General features: G+C 41.4%; 1 protein-coding gene and 1 long non-coding RNA gene across 2 annotated transcripts in view; one reads left to right on the top strand and one right to left on the bottom strand.

The window, feature by feature from the left end:
- PTPRO (protein tyrosine phosphatase receptor type O) overlaps window positions 1-12,264 on the bottom strand; it is a 265,891-nt gene that overhangs the window by 21,479 nt on the left and 232,148 nt on the right. The window contains exon 20 of the mRNA XM_055571060.1: window positions 1,080-1,170. Coding sequence (XP_055427035.1) covers window positions 1,080-1,170 — 91 coding nt within the window. The remainder of the gene's footprint in view (window positions 1-1,079; window positions 1,171-12,264) is intronic.
- On the top strand, window positions 6,111-11,697 carry LOC129645723 (uncharacterized). Its single transcript, XR_008711479.1, has 3 exons — window positions 6,111-6,223; window positions 6,674-6,892; window positions 11,341-11,697. It is a non-coding gene; the product is annotated as an uncharacterized LOC129645723 (long non-coding RNA).

Genomic DNA, 12,264 nt, shown 5'->3' with positions numbered 1-12,264 from the left:
TCACCATCTGCAGTGATTTTGGAGCCCAAATAAATAAAGTCTGATACTGTTTCCACTGTTTCCCCATCTATTTCCCATGAAGTGATGGGACCAGATGCCATGATCTTTGCTTTCTGAATGCTGAGTTTTAAGCCAACTTTTTCACTCTCCACTTTCACTTTCATCAAGAGGCTTTTTAGTTCTTCTTCACTTTCTGCCATAAGGGTGGTGTCATCTGCATATCTGAGGTTATTGATATTTCTCCCGGCAATCTTGATTCCAGCTTGTGTTTCTTCCAGCCCAGCGTTTCTCATGATGTACTCTGCATGTAAGTTAAATAAGCAAGGTGACAATATACAGCCTTGACGTACTCCTTTTCCTATTTGGAACCAGTCTGTTGTTCCATGTCCGGTCCTAACTGTTGCTTCCTGACCTGAATATAGGTTTCTCAAGAGGCAGGTCAGATGGTCTGGTATTCCCATCTCTTTCAGAGTTTTCCACAGTTCCTACCTAATTTTGTCAAAAACCCTCATGAAGGAGGCTTCTCTTTGTAAAGGTTTTCACTTTTCCCTTCTTTCCCAGCCCCTACTAGAGTGTAGCAGAGAATAATGTTAAATTTATATTAGAATGTGTTTTAATGGTCCTATTAAGTACTTTGTGTTACTTTTTCTTTGAATGTTGCTTTTACTGCAAAATCCTAAGGAAGAGCAGAATTTGCCAGAAGTAAGAAAGGAGCCTTTTTCACACCTTGCATTTCCTTTCTATTTGCCTCCTTCCACTGTCAATGAATTGATTGAAAATAGGTTATGAGCACAATTTATCTTATCCCTTATTTGGCTAAGACGTTTTGATCTGAGGGTCAAAGGGTCAGTTTTTTCTGTTCAGATACAATTTGTTTAAAAGCATGATAATTAAATCTTCCTACACACAAGATCTAATGATGTCAAAGCACCAATGCAATCAATGCAATTGCAGACATGGCTTTGAGGATACAGATCATTCCTGGCCTGGCTAGAGGTTGGTGGAACTGATTCATCTGCCATAACAGCCCTTCAGCCTTTGGAAGACAAGAGCAGGATCAGCATTATTGACCGTCTTACATGGTAGGATGTTTGTGTAACGATTTTTACATCGGTTCAGTGGAAGGTCTGCAGCAAAGTGTGGAATATCCAGTCCAATCAACTTCAACTCCTGTAAATGACAGAAAAGATTTAAGATTCCATCAGAGAGATTACTTGATAGAAGTCATTTGCAAAGAATGAGAAGAAAAATATTAAAAGTTAGAGTGGAAAAGTGTAGCCAGTATGTTGTACAGTATAGAGTTTCCTTAAAAACTAAAAACAGAGTTACCACATGATCCAGCAATCCTACTCTTGTGGAACTGGATTATTGTCCACACTGGATTATTGTTCATAGTGGATTATTTTTCACTTCCTGCCTCTAATAGAACCACCACAGTGATCACACCCCTTTGCCTTATGATGTTGCAGGGGCTTCCCTGGTGGCTCAGATGGTAGAGAATCTGCCTGCAATGCAGGAGACCCAGGTTTCATTCCTGGGTCTGGAATACCGCCTGGAAGAGGAAATGACAACCCACTCCAGTATTCTTGCCTGGAGAATCCCATGGGCAGAGGAGTCTGGTGGGTTATAGTCCATGGGGTCACAGACAGCAGGCACAACTGAGTGACCAACACTTTCACTTTTCTTTCGGCTCCCTTTTGAAACAGAGTGTACTTCTCCATTCTACTGCTGTCACCTTGCTTTGGGCCAACGAAGTTGGGTGGAACTCATGTCCAATCTGAAGCTTTAAATGTGTTTGCTCAGCTTGATTTGCTTGCCTGGGCTTCTGCCATATGGTGGAAAAGAATGTGCCCAGAGAAACTGCTGATCCCAGGATGAGAAGACACATGGAACAGACCTGATGCTGACTCACAGCCCGAAGCAGAACCCTCTCAGCTGTCCCCCTGCCCCACGAGTGAGAGAAATAAGTGTTGTAGGCCACCGAGATTTTGAGGTCATTTCTTATGTAGTTTTACTGCAGTAGTGGCTGACTAATGTAATACATAAATACCTTGGATAGCTAGGTGATCCCTGAGAGAAGGTAAAAATTGTGTGTTACACTCTCAGGGTGTGGAAGATTTGAAAACAGATATGTTTCAGAGTTTTCAGGAATACAAGGTAACTTGAAATTTATGCAGTTGGCAAAAATATTTCCTATTCTATGAGAAATTGTAGGTATTTCTCCTATAAGCAATGAACTTTCAAGAAAGTATAATAAAGGAGAGAGTGAGGAACAAAAAGTATGGAACACTCTCCATGTTACAAGATATTGGATTGACAGTCACTAGAAGTCTGTCTGTTCTATGATCCGTTGGATCACAGAAAGAGCAAGCGAATTCCAGAAAAACATCTACTTCTGCTTCATTGACTATGCTAAAGCTTTTAACTAGGTGGATCACAACAAACTGTGGAAATTCTTTAAAGAGATGGGAATACCAGACCACCTGACCTGTCTCCTGAGAAACCTGTATGCAGGTCAAGAAGAAACAGTTAGAACCAGATGTGGAACAACAGACTGGTTCCAAATTGAGAAAGGAGTACATCAAGGCTGTATATTGTCAACCTGTTTATTTAACTTACATGCAGAGTACATCATGAGAAATGACGGGCTGGATGAAGCACAGGCTGCAATCAAGATTGCTGGGAGAAATGTCAATAACCTCAGATATGCAGATGACACCACCCTTATGGCAGAAAGTGAAGAGGAACTAAAAAGCCTCCTGATGAAAGTGAAAGAGGAGAGTGAAAAAGCTGACTTAAAACTCAACATTCAGAAAACTAAGATCATGGCATCTGGTCCCATCACTTCATGGCAAATAGATGGGTAAACAATGGAAACAGTGACAGACTTTATTTTCTTGGGCTCCAAAATCACTGCAGATGTAACTGCAGCCATGAAATTAAAAAACACTTGATCCTTGGAAGAAAAGCTATGATAAACTTAGACAGTGTATTAAAATGCAGAGGCATTTCTTTGCCAAAAAAGGTCCATATAGTCAAAGCTATGGTTTTCCCAGTAGTCAAGTATGGATGTGACAGATGGACCATAAGGAAGTCTGAGCTCCAAGGAATTGACGCTTTTGAACTGTGGTGTTGGAAAAGACTTTTGAGAGTCCCTTGGACAGCAAAGAGATCCAACCAGTCCATCCTAAAGGAAATCAATCCTGAGTATTCATTGGAAAGACTGATGCTGAAGCTGAAGCTCCAATACTTTGACCACCTAATGCGAAGAGCCAACTCACTAGAAAAGATCCTGATGCTAGGAAAGATTGAAGGCAGGAGGAGAAGGAGATGACAGAGGATGAGATGGTTGGATGGCATCACCAACTCAATGGACATGAGTTTGAGCAAGCTCCAGGAGATGGTGAAGGTCAGGGAAGCCTGGAGTGCTGCAGTCCATGGGGTCACAAAGAGTCAGATGCAACTGAGCAACTGAATAACAACAAAGAGATCTGGTGATGAAACTGCAAAATAAGGATGGAGCAGTAGTGGGTGGGCGAACCCTGCCATGAAAATAGGAACATTCAAATATTTGCTTGTGTGTATCAGGACTATTATAAATTCTGTTATCAGAAACTGCATTGTTAGAGCAATTTTTATATATACAGACAACCAACATACCTCAGAAAGTCTACATTACTGGAAAAGGGGGTTTCTGAGCTGCTATGTTATGTGTGTGGAAGGAAACAAGGGGTTGGAGTCGGACTACCTGAATTTCCCCAGAGGCATCATTTATGCTGTGGTCTACAAGAATGGTGCTCCCTGGAGTTGTGCAGTGCATAACCAATGCAGCAGATCCCGTACAAATCTGAAGGCAATATTATGTAACCGTATGTCTATGTAACCAACTACAAATGGGGTTACATAGATAGTATGCATTTTTCTAAATGACTATTAAGTTAAGAAGTATAGACACCACTTGCTGGAAATTTTATTTACTTATATGGGATGCTGGGGCTTCCTCAGTGGCTCAGCGGTAAAGAATCTCCTTACAATGCAGGAGACGCAGGAGACACAGGTTTAATCCCTGGATCAGGAAGACTCCCTGGAAGCGGCCATGACAACTCACTCCAGTATTCTCACCTGGAGGGTCACATGGACAGAGGAGCCTGGCGGGCTATAGTCCATCAGGTTGCAAAGAATGGACACAACTGAAGCGACTGAGCCTACATAGGATGTTACTCTTCATGATTCCTCCCAATTATTACTTCAAAGAATCAGAAGCTGGAGGAATACTTTTCAGGGGAAAGAATTTTGGAGCACCTTTGAAAGACTTTTGAGAGGAGCTGGAGACATTTGATCATGTTTTGAGAAATTGAACAGGGAAACTTTGTGTGTGTGTGTGTGTGTGTGTGTGTGTGTGTGCGCGCGCGTGCGCCTTTAGTGTCTTGATTCAAGTGCTCATGCAAAGCAAATATTGTAGACACCCAGTTCTTGGGATTCCTGCTGTATCCACAAAGAAGTTTGTCGGTAGCTTAGGGTGCGTGTTAAATGAAATTGGAATGCAAGCTGTAGACAGCATGGATGAACTGACTTGATTATCCAGATTTCTCTCTTCCTTTGATTTTTTTTTTTAATCATTTTTGGCTTTTCAAGCTCACAAAATGTCAAGCTCTTGGCCCAAGTCGAAGTCAATCTCAAGACCAACAGTGTTGACTTTGATCTTCAGTTTACACATTTGGATGTTTTTCCTATCTCAGTCAAAATCCTTGTTTGCCAAATGCCATCAAACAGAAGTTTGTCATTTTTCCTTTATAACTGTTTTTTTTTTTATTTTAAAAAGGATTGTCAAAGACTGATAATATTGTTTTTTTAAGAACCAAAACTTATTTTTAGCAAACTTCAACCTAACCAGTGTTATTTTTAGGTTACCTCCTTTTGGCGGCTCTAAGCTTAAATGATGTTTCCTTTGCTTAAAATATTTTGGAAACATACCTCCTTTGGGGAGTGTCTTTATAGATAAAATTGTCTAAATTTTCATCTATTTCATTTAAATAAAGTTATATAAATAAATTTATTTATTTATGTAAATACCTGGTTTATTTTGGTGGAACACTTATAAAGGGTGTGCATGTATGCCCAGTTATGTCTAACTCTTTGTGACCCCATGGAGCCCGCCAGGGTCCTCTATCCATGGGATTTTCCAGGCAAGAATGCTGGAGTGGATTCCATTTTCTCTGCCAGGGGATCTTCCCAACCTAGAGATTGAACCTGTGTCTCCTGCATTGGTGGACTGATTCTTTACCACTGAGCCACCTGGGAAGCCTTTATAAACTTTAGGGTCTTGAAAAAGTATTCTCTCATTGTTTAATCCTCTGTAACCTGTTGTTAGTTTAATTATGTGTAAGATAAGGTTAATAATTTTTCCATACCTTTCTGATATATGGTGACTATCATACAGAATGATTAAGCTTAGTTAATATCAATGCAACACTTATTGATCATGACTGTGAAATGCTTCTGCTAGGATTCTTTGTTTTGCTTTGTCTGGCTCCATTATTTCTCCCTCCTTTGCCATTTGTGCTAACTGTACAACTCTCTCCACTAAGCCCTCACTTTGCAGACAGACTGATCAACCACAGGAAAAGGCCTCCGGTACGAAAAGAAACTGTGGAAACAGATTGAGAGCGAGCACTGGAGCACATATGGGAGCTGACTAGCTGATAGAACTTTAATTGTGTGTTGCCTTCCTGCTATAAATGCCTTAAGTTGATAAGAGACGTTTAATTGGCTGAACACTGTAAATGTAAATTGCCAAAGTTAAATTGCAGCAAAGCAGGGAAGGCAAGGGTACATAAAATGCCTTGCAATCTTTTGTAATTTAGCCTGTCACTAGGTAGGAAATTAAATACTAAGTTTCTAGCCCAGTAGCTTCGCAGTTATTTTCTTTCCAGCCAGATGGAAACTCCAGTGGCTTAAATCTTCAGGAACGCAAAGTATGAGGTGATAGCCTGAAACCCACATACATCATTTTTGAATTTTCTTTTGCCAGTTTTGTTTCTAATATAATTTATCATTGTGGGGTTTTTTCCTAGGTTACTCAGTCATCTATCGTGGGCTAAATCTGATCCCTCCAAAGATATGTCCACATTGGAACCTTGTTAAGAGAGAGTCTTTGCAGTTGTAATTAAGAATCACAAGATAAGATCATTCTGTACTATCTGGATGGGTTCTGAAGCTAATGGTAAGTGTCCTTATAAAAGTCCCCAGGAGGGACTTTCTTGGCGGTCCAGTGGTTAAGACTCCAGGCTTCTGATGCAGGGGATGTGGGTTCAATCCCTGGCTGAAGAAGTAAAGTCCCACATGCCATGTGGCATGATCAAGGAAAAAAAAAGATGGAGGCAATGTCCAACATTAAATAAAATAGAGTAAAATAAAATAAAACAGAATAAAAGAGAGAAGAAGAGAACCATATGAGGATGAAGGCATTGATTAGAGCTATGTATAGCTACAAGCCAAAGATGCCTGGGTCCACCAGAAGCTGGAAGAGACAAAGAGAGATACTCCCCTTGAGCCTTTGGAGGGAGCATGGCCTTGCTAGCACTTTAATTTTAGACATCTGGCCTCTAGAACTGTGAGAAAGTACGTTTCTATTGTTTTAAGTAATCATGATTATGGTAATTTGTTGTGGCAGCCCCCTAGAAAACGAACAGAGTGACTGAAGCCAGTGGCAGTCTGTGTTGTGCTGGCTGTGTTTGAAGCATACAGTCTTGAAAATCAGAGCACAAACACATGCACTGTGTTTGTCAGGTTGGGTTGCCGTAAGAAAATACCACAGGCTGAGCAGCTGGAACAGAAATGCACTCGTCATAGTTCTGGAAGCTACGATGTCCAAGAATACGGCACTGGCAAGGTAGGTTTCGGTGGTGGCTTCCCTGGTGGCTCAAATGATAAAGAATCTACCCGCAATGTGGAGTCCTGGGTTTGATCCCTGGGTCAGGAAGATCCCCTGGAGAAGGGAATGGCTACCCACTCCAGTACTCTTACCTGGAGAATCCCATAGACAGAGGAACCTCACGGGTTATAGTCCATGAGGTTGCAAAGAGTCAGACACTACTGAGCAACTAACACACACACACACACACATATAGTGCATATGTATGTGTGTGTGTATGTATGTGTATAAATGTACAGTAAGTCTAACTGTAAGTGACTAACATTTTCCCTTTCACTTCAAAGTAGGTTTCATTGTGAGGCTTCCCTTTGTTTGTAAGTGGTCATCATCTTGGGTGTGTGCTCACATGATCTCGTTTGTGTTTACATGGCGGGCATTGGGAGGAAGAGAGAGCAAGGTCTCTGGTGTCTCTTCTTATTAATACAAGGGAATTAATCCCATCATGAGGGCTCCACCCCCATGATCTTATCTAACCCTAACTATCTCCCAAAGGCTCCATCTCCGAATACCATCACACTGGGGCTTGGACTTCAACATATGACTTTGAGAAGTGGGGGCACCTTCAGTCCGTAACACGGACCACCATCTTCTGAGAAGAGCACAAGTTGCATTCTGGCTTTAGAATCTATAACAATGTCAGCAGCTAGGCAGCACTTGTTTGCTTTGGGATAAGGTTGGACCTTAGAGTCCGATGAGCTAGATGACTAGACTACAAGACAAGTCAGGAGAAGCAATGTGACCTGTGATGCTGACATGAGAGGTTCCATCTATGACAAGCGAAAGGTCCTGTGGGACTGGGAAATGACTGGTTTCTTTTCAGGTAAACCCAAAGAGAGAAGAAAGGATTTAGAACAAGGTATCTACTGAGGTTCTGTATTAGTTCCCTAGGGCAGTCATAACAAAGTGCCACAAGCTGAGTGGCTTAAAAAGAACAGGAATTTCTCATCTAATAATAAAGAAGGCCAGAAACCCCAAATCAAGGTGCCAGCAGGGACATGTGTCGTCTTGAACCTACAGGGGCATCCTTCTTTGCCTTTTCCTAGCTTCTGAAGGTTTGCTGGCAATCCTTGGTGCTCCCTCACTCGCAAGTGCATGATTCCAAGTTCAGTCTCTGCCTTTGCCATCACATGGTCTTCTTCTTTGTCTCTGTGTCTTCTGGCTTTTCATAAGGACACCAGACATATTGGATTAAGAGCCTACCCTACTCCGGTATGAACTCATTCATTTTAATTACATCTGCAATAACTCTATTTCCAAATAAGGTCAGATTCTGAGGAATGAGTGATTAGGGTTCGAACATATCTTTTGGACAATATGAGTCAAACTTTAACAGGTACTCTTAAGGAAGAATGGGAAACTTGGTCATGATGGAAGACCAGGAAAGAACAAAGTCAGCCTCAGGAAAGTCTAGCAGTAGCCGGTAGGGCCCTCGATTCTAGGATGGGATATAAGGGAAATACTCCAATCACTGGACAAATTACTAGTACTGGCACTTGGAAGCTGAGATCAAATAGAGGCAAGGAGGGAGAGCAGAGAAAAATCAGGTCTGGGAACAAAGTAAGATCCCTGGTATAAGACTGTTGAAGATTTGAGTTGATTTACTTCAACAATGTTGCAGGTAGATCTCCAGGGAACTGGAATGAAATGAGTCAAAACAGCTACAAATAAGAAGAAATCAAAGGTCATCTCCTGTGAACCATGTGGCAAGTGGTATAGTTTTGTTTTGACCTTTACAGCCACATTTCTAAGCAAAGGTGGTGAGGACTCTCCCTAGCATCCCAGTCAAACACAAAGCACAGAAGTTAATGGCAAAATGAGCAATACGTGCCATGTTTTGTGGGCTCTCCAATTCCGAGCTCTAAAGTCTGGATCTTCAAAATATTTACAACATGAGACACAGGAAATGAGGAATTGAATCTAATCCCTGGATCTCAAACCTCCTTAAGAAAAGATGTATGTTTTCATCAGAAGGATAATCAATCTTTCCAGCATATTCAAAATCATATGTAAAGTTAAAAAGTGAATTTGTTCAGAAAATGCAAATTAGCAACTAGTGTAGCCCTATGTTGGCCTTCCCAGGTTGCTCAGTCGTAAAGAATCTGCTTGCAACGCAGGAGACGCAGGTTCCATCCCTGAGTTGGGAAGATCAGCTGGACAAGGAAATGGCAACCTGGCTCCAGTATTCTTGCCTGGGAAATCCCATGGATAGAGGAACCTGGTGGGCTACATTTCCACAAGGTCACAAAGAGTGGCACATGACTTAGCAACTGAGCACACACACATGTAGCTTTAAGTATGACTTACAGTGTACTGGTAATACATGTAAACCCAGACATTAGTTTCAATTTGCATGATGCTTATAAATGATGGAGTTTCTCAACATGAGCATGATCTTTCAATTTCAAGGTCAGTGTCAAAGTGAATACATTTGACAGAGTATCTTTTGTCACTTTGAATGAATATGAATATTAGTACAAAGTGAATAAGTATTAACATAAATGGAACAAATAACTATACAGATACTGACTTTAGCTAGTCTAATTGATTCAGCCATCTCTACATGCTCTTGAACTCAATAGACCTGAATCTGAGCAAACTCCAGGAGACAGTAGAGGACAGAGGAGCAGGGTGTGCTGCAGTTCATGGAGTCGCAGAGTTGGACATGACTTAACGACTGAACTACACAACAACAACAACAAATGCTCTTGAGGTCCCATTAGAGCAAGAAACATTTTTCATTCTTAAGCCTCCATTAATGATCAAGTTCTGGAAAATTTGAGGGCTGCCATGTGAAAGGTTTGATGTGCACCCTGAAATCAAGTGTGGATGCACAATGGGTCTTTGAAAACAGATGAGGTTCCTCTGACTCTGAACCTGAGGATGTGGGGGTGGGGTGGAGCTGAAGGTTGTCAACTCCTGCTGCTGCTGCTGCTAAGTCGCTTCAGTTGTGTCCGACTCTGTGCGACCCCATAGACGGCAGCCCACGAGGCTCCCCCGTCCCTGGGATTCTCCATGCAAGAACACTGGAGTGGGTTGCCATTTCCTTCTCCAATACATGAAAGTGAAAAGTGAAAAGTGAAAGTGAAGTTGCTACGTCATGATCGACTCTTCATGACCCCATGGACTGCAGCCTACCAGGCTCCTTGGTCCATGGGATTTTCCAGGCAAGAGTACTGGAGTGGGTTGCCATTGCCTTCTCCACGTCAACTCCTGGGAGGTTGTCAAATGAAAAAGGAAATGAGTCAGACCACTGGGTCACTGCTTAAGCAAATGTTAGTTCAAAACCAACAATCTGAGCCTATGATTGAATACAGACTTCTAGAGAGTAATCTGTATTTTCTCACCAGAGCAGAGATACAATATCAGAACTTGGCACCAAATAAATTACATATTTTACCAATAATGTTCTAAGAACAAAGGGATGTGCAAAAAAGATTAATAATAAATAAAAACATTAAACATGTCTCCAAGTCATGGTGTGATGGCTGATTCTATGTGTTAACTCAGCTACACTCTAGCACCAAGTTGCTTGGTTAAACATCAGTCTAAATGTTGGGTGAAGGTATTTTTTAGTTGCAATTAACATTTAAATCAATAGACTTGAGAAAGTAGATTAACCTCTATAAAATAAGTAGATCTTATCCACTAGGTTGAAGGTCTCAGAAAAAAGATCAATGACCCCTGACTAAGAATTTCTATTTCTAGATTGCCTTTGGACTTGGGGGGCAGCATCATCTTATCCCTAGACCCCTTACAGATTTCAAGACTGGCCAGCTTCCACAATTGTGTGAACCAATTTCTTCAAATAAATCCTTCCATTCATCTCTGTATTTATCTATCACCTATTTCTATTATGTGATCATATACAGGATAACATCATATATAGTATACTTACAATAACTATAAAATACAACAGTATAATAGTCATACAATATATGATTCCATAATAATATAATTAATTTAACATATATTATATATGTGTGTATGGGCTTCCCTGGTGGCTCAAACAGTAATCTGAGCAATGCAGAATCTGCCTTCAATTAAGGAGACCAAGGTTCTCAATCTTTGAGTCAGGAAGATCCTCTGGAGAAGGGAATAGCTACCCACTCTAGTATGCTTGCCTGTAGAATCCCAAGGACAGAGGAACCTGGTGGGTTACAGTCCATGGGGTCACAAAGAGTCAGACACGACTGATGCAAGCATGCACAGCAACAGTTTAGATTTTAAACTGAGTGATAGTTACTCAGTCATGTCCAACTCCCTGCAACCCCATGGACTGTAGCCTGCCAGGCTCCTCTGTCCATGGGATTCTCCAGGCAAGAATATTGGAGTGGGTTGCCATTTTTTAAACTGAACATAATTCAACATAACAATTTTGGGAATAATGCTCTCTCTCTTTGGTTTAGCCACGTGGTTCCAGTAAGAATTCCTGTTTTGTGATTCTGCCCTCCCTGGCTGCAGACAGTGTGAGCTGTTTTATAGATACTCCCCCACCAGGTGGAAGAAGTTAACTATATGATGACTAGACTGTAGCCATGACACAAGCTGCCACAATTTTGAGAATTGGCCTCAAAGAAACAGAAACGAATAGACCCTGGAATTGAAGATTAACTGTACCTAAAACAACCAAGATGAAGCTAGTCAGACCACTGATGACCAGGTTCAAGATGACTGTCAGAACTGACTCCTGTTTCTGCATGTAGCTCCCTCCTTCTGTCTATAAAAGCTCTTGCCCACTGGTCGTCAGTGGGGAGAGTTGGCCTTTGGACAGGCATCCAAAAATAAAGCAAACTTGCCTTTCCAACCATCTGGCTTCTAATGGTTTTTGAGCAATTCCACTTTCAGCAACACTCTGAGGCTGTCGGTGGTTCCATAATCCACTATGAGAAAGGGGTTGGATTAGGCCAGAGAAAGTGAGGCCAAGACAGAGAGAGAAGTAGAAACGAGAAATTTCTATTCCTCTACAGAGGGGTTCTCTGGCCCCTGATTTTAGCCATTCCTGAGTCTCAGCTGCTTCCCTGCTCCCCTCCTGGTGTAGTCACTCAATCCTCCCTTTGATTATATGGGATATCTTAGTTTTCATTTGAACAAGTTCCCTTTATGTTTGGTCTAAACCAGTTTGAATTGTGTTTCTGTCATTCACAGAATTTTTTTCTGTCTGAAAAAAACACATTTTTTTTTTACTGGAAAATGATTCTCTGAATTTTTTTTTTAAACTAGTGATGCAATTCAGAAGCACAGTAATAGTTACACTGGGGTTTGATGGTGTGAACTGAGAGTACTTCAGCAAAGTACTGAAGTTTGCCTGCCAGCAAAGGCAATGACCCTCG

This window comes from Bubalus kerabau, chromosome 1 (genome assembly GCF_029407905.1).
Source record: "Bubalus kerabau isolate K-KA32 ecotype Philippines breed swamp buffalo chromosome 1, PCC_UOA_SB_1v2, whole genome shotgun sequence".
Taxonomy (NCBI): domain Eukaryota; kingdom Metazoa; phylum Chordata; class Mammalia; order Artiodactyla; family Bovidae; genus Bubalus; species Bubalus kerabau.
The sequence above is the reverse complement of the archived record's forward strand: the minus strand, read 5'-3'. Positions and strand labels throughout refer to the sequence as shown.